The following is a 26179-nucleotide window of genomic DNA, read 5'->3' on the forward strand; positions in this document are numbered from 1 at the left end:
TATAGTTTCGCCATGTCTGTCTGTCTGTCTGTCCGTCCGTCCGTCCGTCCTTCCGTCCGTCCGCGGATAATCTCAGCTCAGTAACCGTTAGCACTAGAAAGCTGAAATTTGGTACCAATATGTATATCAATCACGCCAACAAAGTGCAAAAATAAAAAATGGAAAAAAATGTTTTATTAGGGTACCCCCCCTACATGTAAAGTGGGGGCTGATATTTATTTTCATTTCAACCCCAACGTGTGATATATTGTTGGATAGGTATTTAAAAATGAATAAGGGTTTTTTGATAATATTCATATTTTCGGAAATAATCGCTCCTAAAGGAAAAAAAGTGCGTCCCCCCCCTCTAACTTTTGAACCATATGTTTAAAAAATATGAAAAAAATAACTTTATAAAGACTTTCTAGGAAAATTGTTTTGAACATGATAGGTTCAGTAGTTTTTGAGAAAAATACGGAAAACTACGGAACCCTACACTGAGCGTGGCCCGACACGCTCTTGGACTTTGTTTTTTTATTTCTCTTTTTGACCAGTGTATTAGGGCAGCCAACTAGAACGGAAGGAGGCATCTTACAAGTTTGCGAACGTCTAACTTGCGGCCTACTTGGCGGGACAACCGCAAATGTGATACATACGGAAATGTGGACAGAAGACGGAATTAATTCGTATGTCATTTAGTTGTTCTATATGTTTTGGTCATCATTCTGAAAGTAACTTAATCCTACAAACGAGATAGATGGTATAATGCTCATGTTAAAGCTAGGAACACACTACGCGGACGTCCGTCGTAAATCGACCGCGGACGGGAATCTGGACAATGGAAATAAGTGCAAACTATCGGTCGACGGACGCGGACGTGGCCTGAGCGCACGGACGTCCGATCGAAATCTGGCTCTCTGGATGTTTTGTTCCGTGCACACTGATAGGTCGCGGTCGCGGTCGTTTTACGACGGACGTCCGCGTAGTATGTTCCTAGCTTGAAGCATGTTAAGATTGTTAAGGCTTACCTATTGGTTCTAATCTTTTTCTGACTCTCGATGAATGTGGATAAGGCACCTAGTAACACGACTACGTTGTCTCTAATCAACCCAATATTCCTCCATTGTTATTGACAATCTTGACTAACTGTGTATTTTGTTTGCAGCGGGAGCGGTGAGCGAACGCGACGCGTACGGCTACGGGTATGGCGGCGGCGGCAGCACGCACCACTTCGCCGCGCCCGCGCCGCCGCCGCTGCCTGAGCACGACCTGCCCTACTCCGTGTTCGACTTCGGCGACTACCAGCGGCACCACCACCACAACAAACTCAAGCCCAAGAAGAGGCCGCGCGCCGACGCGCCGCCCACGCCCGGCGTGAAGCGCAAGAGCCGGGAGGGCTCCACCACCTACCTCTGGGAGTTCCTGCTGAAGCTGCTGCAGGACCGCGAGTACTGCCCGCGCTACATCAAGTGGACGAACCGCGAGAAGGGCGTCTTCAAGCTGGTGGACTCCAAGGCGGTGTCGCGCCTCTGGGGCCTGCACAAGAACAAGCCCGACATGAACTACGAGACGATGGGCCGCGCGCTGCGCTACTACTACCAGCGCGGCATCCTCGCCAAGGTGGACGGCCAGCGCCTCGTCTACCAGTTCGTGGACGTGCCCAAGGACATCGTGGAGATCGACTGCTCGTTGGCTTAAGTGCGCGCCCGCCGCCGCGTCGGTGACAGGACACTGCGTTCCAACGTTTCACTTAAACATTCATTCACTTTAGTAAATTCGTCTACTTTCATCATCGCGTTCTAATCGCTTAAGAGTGTTTTCGTGATTAATCTATGTGGATAAACTAAATTTTTAAATTAAAAAATTGTCGTTGAATTTAATATTTATACAAAAATAGGTATGGGAGACGAAAATGATTGCTCAAATGTTTATATATATTTAGGGGATTCACAGAAAGGACTAAATTTGCTACGCGAAGATGGAGCGATTTTTGTATAATGTTGAAACGAATTTTTAAATGTTTAAAGACGTTTCTGTACATATATAATTCCTTTTAGTCGTCGGCCGGCGCTGCCGGCCCGGGGCAAGTCGGGAACCGAACTGCCTACCTCAGACTACGCAAACTATATACTTCATAACTTTATACACTTCATATTGAAACTACAATAAGAACCTATTAATAGTCTTATAAGAGTTTATAATAAAGAAATATTTACGTAAACTTGGATGTTTACTATAGTGACAAAAATATCATATTATATTACCTTCTCAGATTATATCTTGGTGCTTCGTGCATTACGGTTAACTGTGACTTCATAGGAGCCGGCGCTCGCATATTCTCGTTATATAAATAATTATATGTTATGAATGAAGGACATTTTAATAGTTAACTTAATTCGTGAGCTGAGTATAGTTCTTGTCCGCCAGAGGCGCCTCAACGAACACTACGACAGAACTGATATCTACTGCCAACTTCTGTTTAGACCTGATACTTTAATTAAGGGATGATATTTTGTGCGTTAATTGTGTTAATTATTTTAAATAGTGTTTTTAAGTGAACTTGCTCTAGTTTATGTATGTTTATTTAATAATTATATTAAATACGATTTAAGGAGGCGTCGTGCGTCAACACATTTAAGTACATATCAAAATTGAAACCCGTTGCCCGCCAGCTGCATATCAGAAACTTCGCAGACAGATGTAATTCCCAAATGACATAAAAGCATTCGAGGCTCTTACGTCATTTTAGACTTACAACCACGCGGCGCGACGCCCCCATTTTTTGTTACCTGAATTAAATATTAATAATTAATTACGATTTGTGGTCCAATGTTATAGAAAACATGATAATTTTTAACTAGATAGTTTTTAAAAGTGTAGCCTAGATATCTTTATTTTCGTACAACTCTGAAACTATCAAACTAATGACCGTGAAGTGAGCGGAGTTCTCTGCGCTGTGATTGGTTAATAAACTCGCTCTCTGATTGGCTGGGAGACGTAACTGACGCCGGCGGGCCCTAGATTGGGCCGCTGGCTGTCAGCTGTTTGCCAATACCATATTAATATTTTTAAACGGTCCGTGAATAGAATTGTTAGGAAGAATAGGAAGTGTCCATTATGTTGTTCGGAGCTCGCACTGCGCCACTAAGTTTTCCGATGTTGTCAAGTAATTTTTATATTATATTCAAAATAATTATATCAATTATGTAGTGGTAAGGATGTTGTGTGGTGCGTGGGTGCGCGCTCCGCGGGCTCGGGGCTCCAGGCAGTTGAAGGTGCTATGTGGGGACCGCAGGATCTCTCCATTCGAAATTTATATATAACAGACCAATCCAGGCTATGCAGGTATATATATGTATACACCCAGTGTGCTAAGTATAAATTCTATTTAAAGATCTCAGTGTCCAATTCTTCGAACAAATCCAGTGTCCCGTGTGATTAAATTTTATATATACCTTAAAATGTGGATTTAATCGTATTTTTGTATAGCTAGGGTTCAAAATTTACTTTTCGGCACTTGTAATGCTTTTGTAAATATAATTAATAGATTAACTAATTTATTTCTCTCGGATAAACGATACGCGTACCTCGCGCTGGTGAGGTTTGCGTCGGCCGCGCGCGCACGCGCACGCGCAGGCCTCACGCGGACCTCACCAGCGCTTCCATGTTTTACTTTTTAGGGAATTTCGTTCTTTAGATTAGAAATTTTATTGTAAATGGATAATTGTAATTAAATTATAAATGTAATGATTGGACCACGTGATGGAATGTGAGCTCTCAGGACCGATAGGCTCTGCTTTAGACGGTTCCCGTTACCGGAATGTTCGAGCAAGCATTTAAAACGATGCTCTGTCGTATCTTAGTCGAATTGATGTTGTTAAAAAATCAAAGTTTAATAAGATAATGTACTTATCAGTGTAAATTTTATCAGCACCTCGAAAATCGAGCCTAGTCGTAGAGTTTTAAAAAATTATTTGTAATTGGAAGCCATATTTGGTGTGAGGTTTTCGAGATTAAAAAATAACGCACACGGCCGTTGGCTGGCAGAGAATCAGGGGGAGGAAGGTTAGTGACTCGGGTTAAGATTGGCGAGTGCGGGCGCGCCGACTCTCCATACTCCCTACCGGTCGTCCGGTGCCGTGCGCCGTGCCGGCTACCAGTGACACTGTTCCTTCGCCCGTTTCAAAAACGAGCGAACAAATCATATTGCCGCTACTAGAGTTCTAAACGCCTCGCGCGTTCGCTGTTTTTAATTTCAAGTCTTACCTACAAACCGTATTATGTTCAGTTAGAGTAGAACTGTTTTCCGGATGTATTGGGTAGTGTTCGAGAGTAGCGGGGAGTTGGCCCGCCAAGGACCGCGGCACGCACTGAAGTTTTTAACGTTTTCAATATTCAATATATGTACGTACTCAATTGTTAAAATAAATTAAATATAAATTAATGTCGTATTTAAAGAAATTTTAGAGAAATTGATTCCTTCGGGATTTTTAAATGTTTCTGTGTGGCTGGAACTTCTACCCCCACCCCGATCGTTCGTGTCGCTCCGAGAGCAACTGCGCGACTGGCGCAGGCACTAGTTTATAATCAGTTAAAAGTCCGTTACGTTAATATAATTATAAAAAATAATTTAGTTGTTATTCTCTACAAATACTGTATTTTCTGCCCAATAGTTAAGTTATTTTTCTATGTATAGTTAGTTATAAGTGTAAATGATTTAGCACATAAACTTGATGCATGATGATACAGTTAATAAAATATCCACTATAAAATAAAAATGTTGTTTTTCATCGACGACCCTCTGAAACACCCTATCAACATATGCCCTGACACGATTCTAATGGTCCTCCCATAATTATTGGTTGTTACAAAATGTTATATGTATAATTGTACTATTAGATTAGAAAACACTATTAGGTAGTAAGTACTATCAAATGCTGTTCCTTTCACACGGCTTAGATTTTATAATATAACATCCAATGTAAGAGCACCATTACTTACACAATAAGTGCTGCTTGAAATAAAAGGATCATGACAATATTGATAATTAGCATATTACAAAAGCTCAGGATTCATTTGAGAATTTCACATATACATATATAGTACATTACTACAGAGGCCGGGACAACCCGCCCGCCTCAGACCTATCCGGCCTCGCTTCGCTCGGCCGTCTATATGTCTTCGGCCGGCAACCCCATTTCCCGCCGTTCCCTCAAACATTATGATGCCCTGAAAATAGTAACTTGTATACGCTTATAAAAAATAGTCGAACCCCTTTGATGCCCCGTATACGTTATAAAAAAAAAATGAAAAAAAAAAACAAAAAAAAACGAAAAAATTTTTTTTTGTATGAAAACGCACCCAAAATCAAATATTGTGTAGGGCCCGTACCAGTTGCAGTTGGCACGTCTATAAAGCCCCTTATAGTTTTTTTTTAATTGGCTAAATACCTGGATGTTATGTCACAATTATCTGTGTTTGGAAATTAAAAAAGAAGACTTTGCCGGCCTTGGCCTGCAAGGTTTGTATGAAATTCCATTATCTGTCAATCGTCCTAGCCGCACCTGCAACGTCATACTTCGCTGCCAATTATAAGGCACATAACATCAATATTTCATACCATGTTTGAGAAAATTAATTTGTTAGTAACAAAGAGGATCGAGTAGTACGGTGTTATATGTAAGGTGCATTTGGGTAATTCCGAATGACAGAAATGCTCGGAAAATTCCGAAAGGGGAATCTTGATATGATGGAAATAATGGTGATTTTTATGCGATTGTCGTAATTAGACGACTTTCGGAATTACCCTAATGCACCTTATATGTCTTTGGTTAGTAACCAATTAGTAACACACGATTTCGACACACTTCCACGTAACGTAAAAATCATAATATCATGTCGATACTTCCAGTACATTATTGCACATTTGAGTTTCGTGATAGACTTTGATTTAGACAAACCCAAAAATAAAAAACGAATGAAAATAAAGTAGATGCTAGGTACTATTACTTCATAATTTACAATATGTGCTAGTGCTGCATTCTAGCGGCATGGGCGGAAAATTGCACGTGTTAAACTTTGAAATATTTATTAAAGCGCCATCTAGCAGGATACATTTCAACTGCGTCAAAGTCTGCTGCTGCTACTGCCATCTAGAGGGGAAAAGTTTGGCTACTCCCCACTAGATGGCAGTTTTATTGAAGTGATTTTTTTTGTAATTAATACGTAAATGCCATAGATAATTTATCAACTTGCTAAGATTTTATTTTAACTGATTACAAAACCATGACATTATTGTAATATATATGTAATTACTATAATATTTCTAACGATTTCCACAGTATTAAGTAAAAAACCCTGAACGCATCTTAAGCAGTCATTATGGCTGACGTGACGGTTGTCAAAACTGTCACCTTTCTGCGGCTGCGGTGACGTGTATAGCAAAACGCTGCGTATAGCTGTGTATCCAACTTGCACAGTTGCTACCAAATAATGTCAAGAAATACACGATTGTTATGTGAATAAATCGATTCTGTGCTGTTTACAAAACTCAACAGACCATTCTCTAGTATCGGAACATTTATAATATTACGAATAAACAGTTATCAACTTAAGAATCCAAAATGGTGCTCATGACGATGATTGCTCGAGTTGTCGACGGCCTGCCGCTCGCCGCAACCATGCAAGACGACGAACAGGTATTCGAAATACTAGCCAAAACCCTTATGACCCCGTAAATACTCACAGCTTTGTGTTACCACGTTATTCTAATTAGTTATTTCAATTTATTTTGCGTTCGGCAGAGCGGCTGCAATATCTTGGAGTACCAAAATCAGGCGAAAATGCTGTTCCGGAAACTAGGACCGCAGTCTCCGCTACGGTGTTCGATTGAATCCGGACCTTTCTTGTTCCAGTGAGTTGCTTATTAATTTTTGTTTCGATTTACCATTACTTTTCGCACTGTAGGTGGGTGAATCAACTTTTTCTTGCTTTTTGCAAGAATTACCCTTACTTATTATTAGGTCTACTTTTGTGACTTTTAACCTTACCATCGTGAATAAAGATCCTTATTTCACGTATACCAATTAGGGAAAAATTTAAAAACGATTCATTTTTAATTAAAACAATATGTGACCCAGTGGAAGAGACACTTTTTTCATACAAAAGTGAGGGACAGCTATGTCCACTGGGTCACTGCTCGAAACAAAGTTATAAAATAGGAAATCCTATAATTACATGTTGTATTGCGTAGCTAGTATATTTGTCTTTAATATAATAAGTATACATTAATTAGACTAAATCCCAATTAAATTTTCTGACCACATGTAGTCGAAGTATGCGAAATTTTGCTGGCAAAGAAAATTTGATTCACCCAGGTAATCATAACTAGTCATTTACGCGACACCTTTTTCGTTCAGTATCCATAATACTAGGTAATAGAACAAAATAATGCCTGTGAGATGTTTTTAATAAATCATATCTCTCACAGGTCACGAAAAAGTGACTGTATGTTTAAGCAATATGACTCAATTTTGTGTAACAACAAACCATACTTAACAGTCACCTACATACGGAGTACACTTTCAACATAATGAGTATTACTTATTGATTGCCACCAAGTAGAATATGAAAAGGTATAAGTACAGTCATTATTATTATTATGAGCCTATTGTGTCCCACTGCTGGGCAAAGGCCTCCCCCTTCTTCCTCCACTCCTCTCGATCTTGAGCTACAACTGGCCAGTCTGTCAAAAAGGAGTCCAAGTTATCCCGCCATCGCCGGCGAGGTCTGCCGGATCCTCTGTTCGACTCATGGGGCTCCCACTCCGTGGGTATCTTGACCCACAAGTCATTCGGCATATGGCAGACATGTCCAGCCCAGTCCCACTTTAACTTGACCGCTTTTCGAGCAGCAGCTTCACACCTAAAATGCTGCGCTCCATAGCTCTCTGGCAAACCCCGAGTTTGGACTTCTGAGCTTCTGTCAAAGTACAGTCATATCTATACATATCTGTACATGTCAAAACTTATTACTGGGAGAAGGTTCAAAATTGAACACAGCTAAATAGATATTTATGTAGCTGACTGTACCTACATATCAATTGTTTATATCATTTATGGTTAGAAATAGGTTTTGATATGATAAAAAGATAATTATTGTATGAAGTAATTGTGATATCATGTATTGGTCAATTCTAAGATGTTGTTATCATGTAAATTGTCGATGTCTGTCATTACCACACAAAATTTTCTTCAATCTAATCTTCCTTAGTTCAATCTATAAAGTATTATTATGCAGTAAATTACAGTACTGGACAAAATTCTTCATACACCGACATATAAAATAAACTTTCTATCATAATTTCTTTACCCTTAAACTTAACATCACAGTTGTATTGGAAAACTTTTAACTAATTTCATGGCGTACAACATACAGACAATAACATATCAATGATCGTACAATTATTTTTTTACATCAGTATAAATATCAGTACTTTTGGCTCTGGACGAATTTGATCATACAGTAATTAAAATACGAATGAAATGCATTGTAGTAGTGTGTATGGCTGTCATCTGCTTTAGATATCGCTGATTGTCTCGGAGGAACATTTTATGTTAGAAACTGAAAGTATTTATCTAACCCAAGCTTTTTCCTGTGTGTCTACTGAAGTAGGCAAAGTGGGTATAATTCAGAATGACATTTGATATTTTCTTTATTTTTCCAAAAACTTCCTTAAATTTTGGCTTGGATTGATTACATGAGACTATGTTAGCCATTCAAGCTATTCATTCCTATTAATCATAACAAACGCATTGAGATATACATACTGGTATTATCTTTCAGCCATCGCCCGTCTGAATATATATGAAAAGATGACTGAAAGAAAATACTAGTATGTCTATTTCATGCGTTCGTTGTGATTCATAGGATTAAGTAGCTTCAATGGCTGACATAGTCTCATGTTATCCATCCTAGTCAAAATTTAAGGAAGTTTTTGGAAAAACAAAGAAAATATCAAATGTTATTCTGAATTATACCCACTTTGCCTACTTTAGTAGGCACACAGGAAAAAACTTGGGCTAGATAAATACCTTCAGTTTGTACCTGAAAATGTTCCTCCGAGACAAGCAGCCATATCTAAAGCAGATGAAAGCCATACTCACGAATACATTGCATTTCATTCGTATTTTAATTACTGTATGATCAAATTTGTCCAGAGCCAAAAGTACTAATATTTATATTTATACCCATGTAAAACAATAATTGTACAATCATTGATATATTGTTGTCTGTATGTTGTACGCCATGAAATTAGCCAAAAGTTTTCAACACAACTGTGATGTTAAGTTTAAGGGTAGAGAAATTATGATAGAAAGTTTATTTTTTTATGTCGGTGTATGAAGAATTTTGTCCAGTACTGTATAATATCATGTAAAGAGACATAGTCTTGAAAAATACTTAGTTAATATGTTGACAACTAGCATATATTATTATTTTCACATTCTTCACATGTTTTTATAGTCATCATCCTCCTGGAGTTATTCTGGCATTTGCCACGGCTGATGAGAGCCTAGTTTGACAATTAATCCCAAGATTTGGCATAGGCACTAGTTTTACGAAAGCGACTGCCGTCTGAACTTCCAACCCAGAGGGTAACTAGGCCTAATTGGAATTAGTCCGGTTTCCTCACAATGTTTTCCTTCACTGAAAAGTGACTGACAAATATCAAATGACATTTCGCACATAAGTTCTAAAAAACTCATTGGTACGAGCCGGGGTTCGAACCCGCGACCTCCGGATTGAAAGTTGTATGCTCTTAACGCTAGGCCACCAGCGCTTACTTTACTTGAATTAAATGTATTAAATCTTCATTGAATGTTGCAGCTATCTCATTGAGAACGAGATCTGCTATCTAGTGTTGTGCGAGAGGAACTACAACAAGCGGCTAGCGTTCAGCTACCTCGAGGAGATCGCTCAGGAGTTCTACCAGCAGTACGGGAAGAGGGTGGGTACTTTTATTTCAATTATGTGACTAACTTGATTTACAAAACATAGAAGTTATTAACAAAGAGAATAGAATGACTGTATAGAATGTTAAATAATGCTAGGATAAGCTGTTGATAGAGTGCTATGTACTCCTTAATTGTCATTTTGTATCAGACTGAGAACTATAAGCAATTAAATCAACTGTGTAAGATGTAATACATATGATGTGGATGTACTGTAATAAATAAACAAGCTGTTGAAACATGGAAAAGCCAGTAGGTATAATAAGTAAATTGGTAAAAATATATAAAACTAGCTTTTGCCCGCGCTTTTGCTCGCGTTAAATTCGCGAACATTTCGAAATGCTCCATACAAACGTCCACCCCCCATTTAGGTAAGTGGTGGCGTTAGAAAGAGACAAAAAGTAGCCTATGTCACTCTCCATCCCTTCTACTATCTCCATTTAAGAAATCGTCAATTCGTCGCTCCGTTTTGCCGTGAAAGACGGACAAACAAACAAACACACACACTTTCCCATTTATAATATTAGTATGGATTAAAAATATATAATTAGTGCCCAAAGTGGCTCATTTTTTGTCAGGTCGAAACTTCTGTCTGTACTGAAAAATATCGCAAGATATACGTGCGAAAAGGAAAACTTCCTTTTTTTTCCACACTTATCGTATTGTACTATTAATTACTCGTGAGTAGTGAAGTGATTTTTTTTTTATTTTTGTCCTGCAGGTGAACACAGTGACTCGACCTTACACATTCATCGAGTTCGATACGTGGATGCAGCGAGCAAGGCGCCAGTATAGCGAGGTAAATAATATTATGGGACATCTTTACACAAATTGACTAGACTAAGCTCCATGGTAAGCTAAAGAAGGCTTGTGAAGTATTCGCAACTCAGACACCGATATTTTTTTTTAAAATACATAGAAAAAACTCATGACTCAGGAACGAATATACAGGACTACACTAAAAAAAAAAAACCTTTACTGGTATTCAAGTTCTGGAGCATTGGCTTAGCAGGCAAGGGTCACCATGCACTCAACATTTGTCACACTTGATGCGATGGGCTCCTCTTTGCCAACTAATCCCTGGAATTGGCGTAGACACTAGTTTTTACGAAAGCGTCAGGCGTCTGACCTTCCAACTCTTAGAATAAGCCCTATTATGATGCTTTCCTTCACTAAAAAGCTACTGGCATATATGTATATCAAATGAGTTTTCACACACAAGTTCCGAAAAGTCCTGTTTGATAATTTAAGTATTCATTCACTTGTTCGTTCCATTCTTGCGTGCTGTTGTACTGTCACAGTCAACCATTTTGAATCCTAGGCCACTCTAAAACACTGTCTTGTGGACGTGTTCTATTTGTCATAAAGCTTAGTGATGTGCAAGTTGCGGAAACTTTCCAAAAAAATCTTAAATTTCTTGAAAAATTCACGAAACTTTCACGAAAAATAAAGGGAATTTAAATTTATGAAATGGAAAGTTTCCATCCATACAATTGTCCATACAAAGTCTGGAAAGTTTCCGAAGTTTCCTATGTGAAAATTTCAGAATTTTGGAAAATTTCCGTTAGCACATCAGTATAGAATAACTTTTAGTGTAAAGCCTGAGTGGTCGCTCATATTGGCGTTCGGCGTGCATGTCAAACAATTGAAGCTCATGCAAGACTCCTGAGTCCACGCCGCATAGCGCCGACCGAGCGGCCACTTAGGCCTATACACTTAGGGCCGGGTGCATCAAACTGTCTATCATCGTTAAATTTTATTGTATGTGAAGTTCCATAGTCGTCTGCTGCGTGACGATGATGTGTCTGTCAAATGTGGTTGATGCAACTGGCCCTTACTGTGCAAAGGTGGGCCTAGGATTGTAATTGGTTGACCTGTAATGGCCGCTGTACACATGTGGCCAACGGTTCCACCAACCCTTTGTGAAACCCCTTGGCCAAGATAAGAGCCGCTGTTTACACATTGGCAAACCAATCATTTGGCATTGGCTCTTCATGAAAGATGGACGTGGAATGGAAAAGGCTAGGAAATTCTAGGTCATTTACGTCGTCAGCAAAATTTGATTAAAAAATAATAACCCCGTAGTAAAATTAAATTAATTGAAATATTAACAATTTTTTGAGTATTCTGATAAGCACATTTATCTTTTTAGGCAATACATTAAACATTTGCAAGGTTATTTTATTTCCTAAAATCTACACTATTATTGGCATAGATAAACTTATTATTTTCGTAAATATTTCACTACTGTCCTCTCTGACGGCTGACGACCAACTGAATGAAGCGCCAACGTGTAAACGCAGATCCTTTGATGTGTGGACAAAAAACCGACACCAATCGGTTGGCCGGCCAGCGCTAGCGCCAACTGCCAATATACGGCCAAGTAGCCCTCTACACGCTTGGCCAAGGGGGTTGGTGGAACCGTTGGCCATATGTGTACAGCGGCCATATCATAGTGTTTTGTTTGCGTGCAGGGCGGGACGCGCGCGCGCCGCACGGGCGCCGCGGCCGCCCTCGGCGGGCAGCTGGGCGACGTCCAGCGCATCATGATGCAGAACATCGACGACGTGCTGCAGCGCGGCGCCGTGCTCTCCGGTCAGTATTTATTGACAGCCTTCAATATTTATTGACGACCACAAACAATGTGTAGCTGCTACAGAGAGCATCATGCTGCAGCGCTGAGCCGTGTTCTCCGGTCTAACTTTATTGCATAGTAAAAAAGTACAAATGGACGACTTTAGACTCTCTCTGCCAGTCAATTTCCTAATGCGAACTGCTAAGGAATGGAACATGCTCCCCTCATCTGTATTCAAAATCAAAATCAAAATCAAAATAATTTATTCAGCAAATAGGCCACAGGGGCACTTTTACACGTCACATGTACATAGGTATTTAAAAAAATATTTAAAATTGAGTTGAAATTACAATTGATACTATTATATACTAATTCTAAGTTCTAACTAAAGTTAACTCTATACAATTAATTAGAGATGTAGAAGGTCTCTAAATGTCGAATTACAACCAAGAACTACACTAAATTTTAATATAAAAAGTACAAATACAAAAAAAAAAAAGTCTAAAATTACTTTAGAGGTGCAAATGACTCTAAATGTCACAACTAAAAATAAAATGTATATCTACTTAATCTAATTCTCCTTAGAGATGTATATGGTCTCCATGAGTCAAAATCATATATTTAAAATATTCACTAAAAGAAAGGAAACAAACGACAACCGAACAAAGTGTCCTAATTTAATAAAAATTAGAATTAAAGTTACTAAGTTATAACAGCCCCAGTAAGCTTAAACAGACCGGTCTTCACAGACGGCACCCGTTCACGAGTATGACGCGTATCTCAGCCATCGCCTCCCTCAACCTTTATTCGGGAAGGTGGCGACCCGATCAACGACGCCACCGCAGCAAAGACTTTTAAGTGTGCATGACATGTTCAAGCTGCCAGGCTAAATTAAATATTCAAATAATAAAACATAGCTGTAAGACACTATATTCTGTGCTCGTATGTTACAAAGGAAGGAAATATAGATTTATACAATAAAATTAAAGTAAGATAAACATTAAACATTAAACACATAATCTTGGAGATGTATAAGGTCTCCAAGTGTCCACAACTAAACTTAAATAAAAACAATATAATCAGACGAGAATATGTTCTCATACGTCAATTGAACACTAGTATGCTTAATTACACAATGCAGAGAAAATGAAAAAATATATACGACTTCATTCATCTATTGACAAGCAACCACCTTAAAGGCATCCCTATCATCTATAAAATCCTTCACAGTGTAGTACGCCTTACATAACAACAAACGCTTAATGCGTGCCTTAAATTTGTCAAATGGCAAATCCACTATATCGGTTGGTACTTTGTTATAAAAACGTGTACAGTTCCCGACGAAAGACGTACCAACCTTACGGAGACGGTGGGCGGTCACAGCAAGTTTATGTTTGTTCCTTGTGTTATAGTTATGGATGTCACTGTTAAGCTTGAATTCGTGAATATTTTTCCGAACATACATAATATTTTCGTATATGTATTGAGAGGCAACGGTAAGAATGTTCACCTCTTTGAATTTTTCTCTTAAAGATGCTCGACCGCCCAATCCGTAGATTGAACGGACTGCTCGTTTTTGCAGCACAAAAATAGCCTGAATGTCTGCAGCTTTTCCCCATAACAGGATCCCATATGACATAACACTGTGGAAGTAGCTAAAGTATACCAGCCTGGCCGTCTCTACGTTTGTTAGTTGTCTGATTCGCCTTACTGCGTAAGCTGCAGAACTAAGTTTGCCAGCTAAAGTGGCTATATGTGCATGCCATTGCAGTTTTGAATCCAAAGTGACTCCAAGGAAAACCGTTCGATCTTCAAATTCTAGCGTTTCACCTTTCATTTGGATCTTACTGTTATTTACCTGCTTAACGTTCGGAAGCGCAAATCTGATGCACTTGGTTTTCTTGGCGTTTAGAAGTAAGTTATTCGCCGTAAACCAGTCTGTTATGCTAGACAGTGCATCGTTGATGTTATCGAAGCTGCTTTGCTTTCTGTCAACTTTGAATATAAGAGAAGTGTCGTCAGCAAATAACACTATATCATGTTTATCTTGCACTAGTTTCGGTAGATCATTAATGTATACTAAGAACAGGAAGGGACCGAGAATTGAACCTTGAGGCACTCCAAGTGCTACCGGTGAACCTGCTGATTGAGTCCCATTGATAACAACTCGCTGAGTTCTGTCGGAAAGGTACGATGAAACAAGGTCAAGGGCAGCAGCTTTAACCCCATAGTGGCTCAATTTTCTCTTTAAATTCTCGTGATCAACGCAATCAAAGGCCTTTGATAGATCACAGAAAATTCCAACAGCATCTTGAGCTCTTTCCCAGGCGTCAAAGATGTGTTTTAGAAGTACCACACCGGCATCAGTAGTTGAACGACCTCTGGTAAAACCAAATTGATTATTGTCAAGCAATTTATTTCTGTTAAAGTGAGACAACAGTTGATTAAGAATAAGCTTCTCAAAGACCTTACTTAGCGCTGGTAATATTGAAATAGGTCTAAAGTTGGTCGGGTCTGATTTCGTTCCTGATTTAAACAGCGGGATAATTTTGCTGTGTTTCATAATATCAGGAAAAATGCCAGTTTCAATACATCTGTTGAAAATCTCAGCTAAATAGGGTGCGATTGATTCTACTATTGAGTGTAATACTTTAACTGACAAGCCCCATAGATCTTCAGTTTTCTTTAAATTTAAAGATCTGAACGTTTTAATAACTATGGTCGGAGTAACATAAGAAAATGTGAATATTTCTGAACATTCTTCTACATTAGCTTGCAGCATTTCTTCAGCGACAATTGGCGATGAGTTAAGAGACTTTGTTGTCTCTGCCGGTATATTCGAGAAAAATCGCTCGAAGTGATCTGCCACTTCACGGTCGGAACTTACTAAAGTATCAGCAACTCGTAGGTTGTAGTGCCGTTCTTTTATTTTACGCTTTCCTGTTTCACTGCTGATCACTTGCCATGTAGTTTTAACTTTATCGCTGGAATTTAAGATCTTTTTGGATAAATAATCAGCTTTAGCGGCGACACACATCCTTTTAAAAGATTTCGAGAAATTCTTTACGTACTCTATAAATTCCGGCCTTTTATCAGTTGTTCGCAGATCATACAAATCATAGAGCCGGCGTCTCTTATCGTGAATATCCGGCGTAGCCCAGTCGCTAAATTTAACCTTGACCTTGCCCTGCATCTTCTTGGGGATGAAGCAGGCATCAAATTCCTTTTTTATACAGTTAAACAACTCAGAACTCAGACAGTCAGGGTTCTCTCGGTTACATGAAAGAAAAGGTAAGTTGTTCCTAATATTACGATTGAATGACTGTAAGCGCCTTTCGGAAATCAGTCTGCACACAGTGTCTTGTGGAATATCCTCTATATTCCCGGGCCAATACAATTTTGGTGAATTCAAGTCAAGAGTGAATAGGCTGTTACTGAACCAGTGAGCTACAACCTCGGCCTTGTCGTCACTTTCCATCAGGTGCGACTAAGGTCAATCACTGGCCAGTTTATAATTTAAAAAAAAACCATAGGACAAAACAGAAATAAAGACAATAAAGAGAATTCATTGAGGACGGTCACTATTTAGCAGCTACATGGTGCATCATGATGCAGAACTTACATAAAATGCTTTATCTCATGATTCTATTACCTTTAGAAATGTTGGGAACTTTATATGGATGTACGTCTTACAAGAGACATGCATCCAGACATGGAGACCATGTAATGGTCTTAACAAAGCATACTTAAACACTTTTAGCAATACATTTATACGTACACTACACAGTATACACACAAAAACACATTTTTCTAGCTTACAGATAATCTAAAAAAATATTGTGAAAATTTGAGAATTGCGAAAAGCCGGCGACTTCCTTGCATAACGTATGTCGTATCAGCATTAGGATACAGCGAGGGAATGTCCAGCATCCTTGGCACAATGCCTCAGCGGACTATTTTAGGTATAGTCAGCAGCAGAAGTTCCGTAGCGGGCAAGGTGTTCACAATGATCCTAACACGCGCTTATTGTCTTAAAAATAAGATCGTGTCAAGTTCATTTTGAACACCTTGCCCGCTACGCAACTTCTGCTGCTGACTGTATAAGCTAGCTATTAAGTTTCTTAGTTTGTATACATATGTCAATTTATTCATATAAATAAATAATTTAAAAAATATGAAAACAAAAACGCTATGCTTCTTTAAATTGCACATAAGTAAAATTATATTTACTTAAATATTTAGTTGTCCATTAACTTTAACACAGTTAACTTAACCCCTTTATTATTCTTCTTTTAGTTAAAGTTTATGTTAATAAGCTGTTGCGAGCGAAAAAAGATACCTATCGTATAATAATTATGCAAATAACCTAGACTTGGCTTACGAGATAACCGCCATGTGGGATGATTCGACGATCATCGTCCCGATAGTCGTTTCAGCGAACGGTCTCATAGCGAAGAGTCTCGACCAATCGAGACTCTCGCTAGGTGGCTGCATCAAGGGCCAGATGCAGAAGGCGGTGATCTTGGACACGGCGCGGATAGTCCGACGGTTCCTCTCTCTGCAGCCCTAACTACCGGCAGCTTGGGCCCTGCCCCGCAACTGACGGCACCCTGGGTTTTTTATGTGTTTATATGGTTTTGTAAACCCTGACCAGAAATATATGACTAATGTCAGGAGGGCGCTGTTATTCTGATGTATGGGGTGACAGTTCAGTTTAGTATGAAAAAATAGTTCTAATAAAATTCCGCAACATGGCGCATAGTCATATATTTCTACAGGTGTTTACATATTTTACTTTTATATGCATATTGTAAAAGAGCTAGTCTAAGAACAAAATTAAATGCTATAAAATTAAAAAAAAATGCTAATAAGCGAATGTGTAGAATAAGATATCTTGCCTAGGTATTATTGTGCGAATGAATTGTCTACTATTCTGGCTATTGCTTCCTCCATTTCTGAACCAGCTGAGTTTTATGGTTTCACAAGTACTAGGTTATGGTTTTTTTTATATGCTACGTCGGTGGCAAACAAGCATACCGTCCGCCTGGTGGAAAGCAGTCACTGTAACCTATAGACGCCTGCAACTCAAGGAGTGTCACATGCACGTTGCCAACACATTAGAAAGTTGTATTGTTGTGTGCACTTAAAAAATCACGTCAATTCGTCGCTCCGTTTGGCCGTGAAAGACGGACAAACAAACAGACACACACACTTTCCCATTTATAATATTAGTATAGATTATCTAATATCTACATTTTCATAGTCATTATGTCACTAGGATGCATAGTTTTTGAAATGTAAGCGTAAACCCAAATAATTTTTAAGAAATAAAACCGTCGCCTTTCGGGTTCTGGTGAAAGCTACTTGCGAATGTTGGATTATGTAGAAATGTGTAGGTATTTTTTAAAACTGCTTTTAATGCTTTAATTATTAGATGGCAACACAAATGAATATACGTATAACGTTAAGGTTTGAGGAGTTTCCTCAATTCCTCATGAATCCGATTATAAGAAATCGAAGCTTGACAAACTTTGACTTGAAAACTCAATATGCTTAACAAACATAACTAAATAAATGTCACTGTTCTGAACTTAAATGCATGCTTTTCTTACAAAAATACCAAAGTCACTATGAGTGTGCCGTTCAGATTTGAGGAGTTCGGTTCTGACCATCATCAGCAGTTCCACTGCACCAAATATCACTGTTCTGGACGTAAGTACATGCTGTTCTTATAAGAATACCAAAGTCACTATAAGTGTGCCGTTCAGATTTGAGGAGTTTGGTTCTGACCATCATCAGCAGTTCCACTCCACCAAATATCACTGTTCTGGACGTAAGTGCATGCTGTTCTTATAAGAATACCAAAGTCATTATAAGTGTGCTATTCAGATTTGAGGAGTTCGGTTCTGACCATCATCAGCAGTTCCACTGCACCAAATGTCACTGTTCTGGACGTAAGTGCATGCTGTTCTTATAAAAATACCAAAGTCACTATAAGCGTGCCGTTCAGATTTGAGGAGTTCGGTTCTGACCATCATCAGCAGTTCCACTGTACCAAATGTCACTGTTCTAGACGTAAGTGCATGCTGTTATTATAAAAATTGCAAAGTCACTATAAGCGTGCCGTTCAGATTTGAGGAGTTTGGTTCTGGCCATCATCAGCAGTTCCACTGCACCAAATGTCACTGTTCTGGACGAAAGTGCATGCTGTTCTTATAAAAATACCAAAGCGTGCCGTTCAGATTTCAGGAGTTCGGTTCTGATCATCATCAGCAGTTCCACTGCACCAAATGTCACTGTTCTGGACGAAAGTGCATGATGTTCTTATAAAAATACCAAAGTCACTATAAGCGTGCCGTTCAGAATTGAAGAGTTCCGTTCTGGCCGTCATCAGCAGTTCCACTGCACCAAATGTCACTGTTCTGTACCTAAATGCATGCTTTAAAAACACAAAAATCAACATATATATGCCTTTCAGATTCGAGGAGTTCCCTCGATTTCTCCAGGATCCCATCATCAGAACTGGGTTCTGAGAAAAATGGGACCAATCTGTATGCATATACGTTCAATCAAAAAAAAAATTTTCAAAATCGGTCCAGTAACGACGGAGATATCGAGGAACAAACATAAAAAAAACATACAGACGACTTGAGAACCGTCCTTCTTGAGAGATTTGAGGCGACGGTTAAAAAGAGGATTTATTTCAAACTCCCCTCTACCACTTAGCACCCTTTTATATTCCCTACCTATGGGTAGGTACAGTATGTTATGTAAAACATCTTAACCACAGTATAATAAAAGTACTATCGTACAGTATGCCGCCCACCCCCTCTCGGTTACCTCACAGTTACCGCCTGTCAAAACCGCGAACAGTCGACCTGTCATATCTCACTCATACGAGAATAGTACGCGTTCAGTCTACACGAGCCACAGAGAACCTCCTATAGAGTAGCAATCTTGTATATTTTGTTCGCGATACGAGTCACCAGTGTTTGGGGTGCGAGGAGCGGGCGGGGAATGTGTTAAGCGCGCTGTGATTGGCCGTTTCAAGGACGGCGGGCAGTCGCGCCAGATGAAAAGGGACAGAAGTATGACTGTCCCTCTACTGACGCGTAAGTGGCCAATGTAAGTTGACCTATGCCGGCTCTGAATAAATTATAAATATGACTTATTTGTGGAATGTAATGCCGTCTGTTTTTAAATTTGAAGGAATTTGAAATCTTTAAGGCATCAAAATACCCTTTTCCAATTTTTTAGTGCGAAAAACACGCGCTGCTTTCGGGTCTGTTACTTGGTCGATACTGATCGGGGGCACGGCGAGCGCCCGCGCTTATATCAGTGCAAATACTAGGAAGGCTGGCGACCGCGAGTCGTCTTGTAATGGATGTCTATAGGGGTTGGTCTGTGACACGAGCTTAGACTGTGTGCTAGGAACGCGCCTCTTTCATTATATTTGATCGCCAGTGTCCGAGGTGTGCCACTACAATCCAAATACCCGAATGATTTCCATTGATTGTCCTTTGTTTGGTGACTTATGGTTGTTGACCACAGACGTATATTCAAATAAACGTTCACCTGTATTTGAGCCCAGGCAGGCAAGCATGGTCGCGTGATAAACGATATAAAGTCAGGCCGTCCTTTTCGCACTATTTGTAAGTGAGGTGGGGACCTGGGGACGCACCGATACAGTACTTGGATTACGCGTGACTAGATAAGAACAAAGGAAATAATGCACTACACACACATATATCGTCACTACTTTGAAAAAATCTCGTATCTCATGCTTCTCCTCAAAGTTAAAACGCAACTTACTACAATTTTAGATACAAGTTTTTTTCAAAGTAGTGACGATATATATGTACAGTCAACCAATATCCTAGGTCACTGTAGAACTCTTTCACAGTAAAAGTCAAACTGACTTCTATAGCAAATAAAGCACGGTGTCAATACGACAGGGTTCTAGAGTGGCCTAGGATTGTAATTGGTTGACTGTAGCTGTACATTAGTGTGCATCTGCTGTCAAATTGCTATAAAGTCAGTAAATATTATGTTCACCGTCCCAACTGGTTCGGGTTATTGTCCTTGAGTGCCCACTGACAAAGTACCATGGCCCAGTGGAAGATTTTAAAAACGCAGCGAGCGCAGCCATCACCTACTTGGAGGAATGTAAATTTAGATTATGAACTAGCTATAGTGTATATACAGTGTATTGTAGTCTTAATTGCCACACCCCAACTGGTAAAGGCTCTCTTTGCTATTCGAAAACAGCCAAATTGCATTTTACCCACAAGAGTGCAAAAGTAATTTCATACAAATTTTAACTTGATGTCTGCTTCAGGGCTGGTTTATTTTACTTGTAGATGATGATTTTGAATCTTAAATATTAAATTAATTGATGGATTTGATTTAATGGAGTTGTTTTACTCATACTCATAATTTATTGATAATATATAATTACATATCATCTTACGTATCTACTATACAAGTAATTGTTATTACAATTGGCTTATATATAATTAATATTTACTAGTCAGGAATTCATCAAGGCTATAGAACGACTGCTCAACAAGCCAAGTTTTGAGTTTGTTTTTGAAAATTGTCATAGTATGTGCATCTGTTATTACCGATGGTGATGGATGATTTATTGACAGTATTATTAGATTTATTGACAATACCCGAGCAAGTGAAAAATTCCAATAATTTCATTTTTAATTTTATTTAGGATTACCAACAGATAATACATCTTGCATGCTCTTAAATCTTGTTACAAAAGTCTTAACTGATGCTTATCTAATTATACGAGTAGGTAACCACAACTTACATAGGTGTCTTTCACCAGTGAATATCGAATATCAAAGTCAAAAAAAGAATCTTGAGCGTTTGCGAGGGTTTCGAGGCACGAAGATTAAACAAACTTTGCCACAGAGAATATAACTATTATTATTTCTCCGAAATAACTATTATTTTTCTATCTGACTTAATAAATAGAAATTTGGTTTAAAAATAACTATTTTTAACCCCCGACGCAAAAACGAAGGGGTGTTATAAGTTTGACGTGTCTGTCTGTCTGTCTGTTTGTCTGTCTGTGTGTGTGTCTGTCTGTGGCATCGTAGCTCCCGAACGGATGAACCGATTTTGATTTAGTTTTTTTGTCTGAAAGCTGAGTTAGTCGGGAGTGTTCTTAGCCATGTTTCATGAAAATCGGTCCACTATGTCGCGGTCGGGGGTTTTTTCAAAATTTTAATTTTGTGGTTTTTATCCATGTTTTTCTTTATTTTATTTGAAGGTCCGGCGAGTTCCCTATTGATTTTCCTGCCCGTAATTGGTACTTGTAATATGCGTATGTGTGCCGTGTAGTTTTGCTTCTGTGTTGAGTTGACCTCTGCACTTTGCACCACGCAAGTCCGCTATTGATTGCACGGAGCGGCTATTTTTAGACCTATTAGACATTACCTGGGTATCCTGGTTCCTGGTATAACTAGGCCGATTGATGTAATGCGCGTTATATGATTCACTTCTAACCTCTTACTAAGGCTTATGATAATTATTTATTTTTATAAAAATTATATTCTGTGCGATTTAATTTATCTAAGGGCGCATTTAGACGGTACGAGAACTCGCATGCGAGTTTTATTACATTGCGGTATTTGATGGCCGTGCTGAATTGTAAGTAACCTCAACAGCCCGCAATGTAACTAAAATCGTATGCGAGTTCGCACGCCGTCTAAATCAGGCCTAAGAGACGGTGGTTTTGTTCAATAGCGAATCAATATTTATGTATAAGTTAATTGCGACGCGAAAACTGTAAAACATAGTAATGGTAAGCTTTTAGATTTTGGCTGATTTCGAATAATAAGTTGTGAATTTGTAATATGTTTTTCACCACACCAACTGGTAAAGATCAATTTTACAATTCGAAAACGGATAGCAAAATCGCATTTTATCCACAAGGGTGCAAAGTTTCATACAAATTTTAACTTGATGTCTAAAGCTGGATGTTAAATTTTAACTATAAATGATGATTTTGAATCATAATTGTTTAATAAATTTTATAAATTGATGGATTGGATTTAGTTTGATGGTTTAAAGTTAGTATTTTATGCGTGTTGGTGTCGTGAAAAATGTTGTGTTTCACTCGGTGGCAAAGTTTGTTTAACCTTCGTACCTTGATACCTACCATCGCAACGCTAAAGATTCCACTTCTCGAACCATTCGCTACGCTCGCGGTTCTATATTGAGATCTTTCGCTTGCTCGGGTATCAATATTGGCACGTGCGGTTAAACAACAACCTTGCCCCCTTGTAAAACAAATAACTATTATTGTTATTTTAATCGTCGTATACAATTATTTGCCCTGATTTACGCTTTACGTATCCATTGGCATCCTTCATATGCACAACTAAACACACACATGTGAACCCCCAAATAATCAATACTGGTAGACACTATAAGTACTTAGAGCAAACACAGTAAAGCGCCATCTTCCCAATTATAATATTTGTTAGGTACCTATTTAATTCATAACTTTTTAATAGATACTAACCCCCTTATTCATAAACGTACTCTAAAGTTATCAAGCCGATAAAGTTCGTTTGTCCCTGTCCGACGTATTAGTGTGATAGAAAAGGACAAACGAACTTTAGAGTACGTTTATGAATAAGGGGGTAAGTATATATATTATAGTCTTATGGGTTAACCCATAAGACGTGTAAAAAATCCGTTTATAACCATATCATTTATTTTAATTTATTATATTAACCATATCAATTATTTTACAGAGCTCGACACGAAAACGCAATCCCTGTCCATGATGTCACAGAAATATAAGAAGGACGCAGCCTACCTCAACACCAAGTCTATGCTCATCAAAGTGACGGCCGGCGCTGTTATACTGCTGGTATTCGTACTGTACTTCTGGATCCTGTAAGCCTGGTACTTCTGTCGAGTAAACACAGCCATTTTGTTATCTTGGCGGACATTTTGAAAAGTAAAGGTAAAAGGGCGCTGGATTAGCTAAAAAACATAATTGTATTTAGATTGATATCTTTGTATTTATATCTGCCTAAACACCAAGTCTATGCTCACCAAAGCGACGGCCGGTGCTGTCATACTGCTGGTATTCGTACTGTACTTCTGGATTCTGTAAGCCTGGTACTTCTGCCGAGCAAACGCGGCCAGTTTGTTGTCTTGGCGGACATTTTGCAAAAGAGCGCTGGATTCGCTAAAAAACATATAATTGTAGATTGATGTATCTTTGTATACACAACAATTCTACTTCATTTTCTTCTGGGTTCTGTAAACCTGGTACTTCTGACTGATTAACACAGCCATTTTGTTTTGGAGACATTTTGAAAAAGTAAAGGGGTACTTCATTATATCACCTATGCTATTCCGACCAAATTCCGAAAGATTTTTCAAAGAAAATGGTAAAGTAGTCGCATTCCAGAAGTTCGATTAGTCTGTGTATATTTTGTTGCTTGAGAACTTTTGTACCTACCGAGTTTATCTGTCGCTCAATTATATGGGAAGAGTAATAATGAAAATGTACAGTCAGCCAATTAGAACCCTAGGCCACTGTAGAACTTTGTCATAGTGACGCTATAAACCAGATTGTAAGAAATCTCTTACTGCTTGTCATTTTGACATGGTTGTAGAGTGGTCGAGTGTACCCTTTACTTCAACAAACTGACCTTGGCACAGACCAACCCCTATAGACATCCATTACAAGACGACTCGCGGTCGCCAGCCTTCCTAGTATTTGCACTGATATAAGCGCGGGCGCTCGCCGTGCCCGATCAGTAGCGACCAAGTAACAAACCCGAAAGCAGCGCGTGTTTTTCGCAGTAAAAAAATTAAAAAAGGGTATTTTGATGTCTTAAAGATGTCCACCTGTAGTGTGAAATGGTATGGAAAGGTAACAAGAAGCTCAAATTTAAAAACAGACGTCATTACATTCCACATAAAAGTCATATTTATAATTTATTCAGAGCCGGCATAGGTCAACTTACATTGGCCACTTACGCGTCAGTAGAGGGACAGTCCCTTTCATCTGGCGCGACTGCCCGCCGTCCTTGAAACGGCCAATCACAGCGCGCTTAACACATTCCCCGCCCGCTCCTCGTACCCCTGGCACTGGTGACTCGTATCGCGAACAAAATATACAAGATTGCTACTCTATAGGAGGTTCTCTGTGGACCTTGGTTTAAAATCCAATATTTTCAAGTGTCTACTAAAATATCAAAATGGCCGAGTTTTTTAAATATCTAAAATGTAATTCCACCATATGAAATCCCGTTCCCCGAACATAATGTGTGTTTATTAATACATGTAACTATGCAATCGTAGAAACGGACAATAATATATTGTCTAAATTATATTGGAAATTACTGTAATAAACACCCAAATATAAAAATATGTATATTGGTGATATCTTGATATGTTCTTGATCGGTACCTACTTTAACCCTACTTATGTGTATGATACCAAAGGAAAACTTTGACGCCAACGAAAACGTTTTATAGTATAATAGAGATTCCTTTAAGTAGATCAATATCATACACAAAGGAAGGTAAAAATTTTAATACCTTAATTAATACTTTATAGAAGTATGTTTCTGAAATCCACTATATGTAGTTGGGCCATTTTTTTTCAAAGTTGTCCACCCTTCTTTTTTTGGTTAGGAAATTTTTATGTGATTTCTACTCAGAATCGCGAGCTCTTTCAATCCTACCGTTACCATTTTTTCATACATTTTGTAAGGCGGTAACGGAATGGAAGGCTTGAAAAATGTATGGAAATCTTGGGACATTTTTTTTCTCCTATCAGGATCGAAAGACCTCGCTATTCTGAGTATGAATCGCGTAAAAAAAATACCCATGTTACAAAAAAAGTGGGGTGGACAACTTTGAAAAAAAAAAAAATGGCCCAGTTTTGTAATATTTGCAATAATCGCATATTTGCCGCTGATTACCCGATTTTCTCATCACTCGGTGTCGCACGCTAACAGATTTGAGAGAATTTGAGACTTGCGTGTGTTAGATTTAAGTTCAATTTTGAATACATTCGTGTGAGGGTTGATACCAAGCATCTGAGCGCAGCGAAGGCCTATAAATGATTGCTATGTCGTTGTTAGAATACAGCTTAGTAGAGTAATGTTATTCTTTTCCCCTCACTAGCTCGGAAACACGTGTTTTGTCATTTAATACCAGCGGGTAAAAACGCATTTTATCCACTAGTGGGTAAAGTAATTTGACCTTGAATAAAGTCAAATTAACTGCTTTAAAATTGATAAAAGTAGATGAATCTAGTAATAAAGATGATTTACCACCTGTGGAACTACTAGAAGCAGTGATAAACGCATTTTTTGCTTTGTAGTTTCCTCGCTATAGTGAGGGGAAAAGTTTTGTGTTACACTCGGGTGCAAATGTATTTTACTTCTCGTGTGTTAAAAAACTCGCAAGTTCAGGATTCTATTCTTGAACCACTCGCTTCGCTCGTGGTTCAACTATAGAATCCTTTCACTCGCATTCCACACTCGGCGTTAAAATACAACTTTGCTCCCTTGTATAACAAATAACTATTTTTAGTAATTGCACAAACCTTTGCTTAAATCCAG

General features: G+C 38.7%; 2 protein-coding genes across 10 annotated transcripts in view; both read left to right on the forward strand.

The window, feature by feature from the left end:
- LOC125241595 (ecdysone-induced protein 74EF) overlaps positions 1-4756 on the forward strand; it is a 320422-nt gene extending 315666 nt beyond the window's left edge. For all 9 annotated transcript variants that reach the window (XM_048150148.1, XM_048150150.1, XM_048150147.1 and 6 more), the window contains one exon: positions 1145-4756. In XM_048150148.1, the coding sequence (XP_048006105.1) occupies positions 1145-1677 (533 nt within the window). In that variant the 3' untranslated portion in view covers positions 1678-4756. The remainder of the gene's footprint in view (positions 1-1144) is intronic.
- A 1646-nt stretch (positions 4757-6402) lies between these two features.
- LOC125240958 (vesicle-trafficking protein SEC22b-B) lies at positions 6403-24383 on the forward strand. The gene is made up of 6 exons (XM_048149180.1): positions 6403-6677; positions 6783-6892; positions 9865-9985; positions 10711-10788; positions 12464-12584; positions 23343-24383. Exons 1-6 carry the CDS (start codon positions 6603-6605, stop codon positions 23489-23491), a joined length of 654 nt encoding a protein of 217 aa, XP_048005137.1. The 5' UTR covers positions 6403-6602; the 3' UTR covers positions 23492-24383.
- The last annotated feature ends 1796 nt before the right edge of the window (positions 24384-26179 follow it).

Source organism: Leguminivora glycinivorella, chromosome Z (assembly GCF_023078275.1).
Source record: "Leguminivora glycinivorella isolate SPB_JAAS2020 chromosome Z, LegGlyc_1.1, whole genome shotgun sequence".
Taxonomy (NCBI): domain Eukaryota; kingdom Metazoa; phylum Arthropoda; class Insecta; order Lepidoptera; family Tortricidae; genus Leguminivora; species Leguminivora glycinivorella.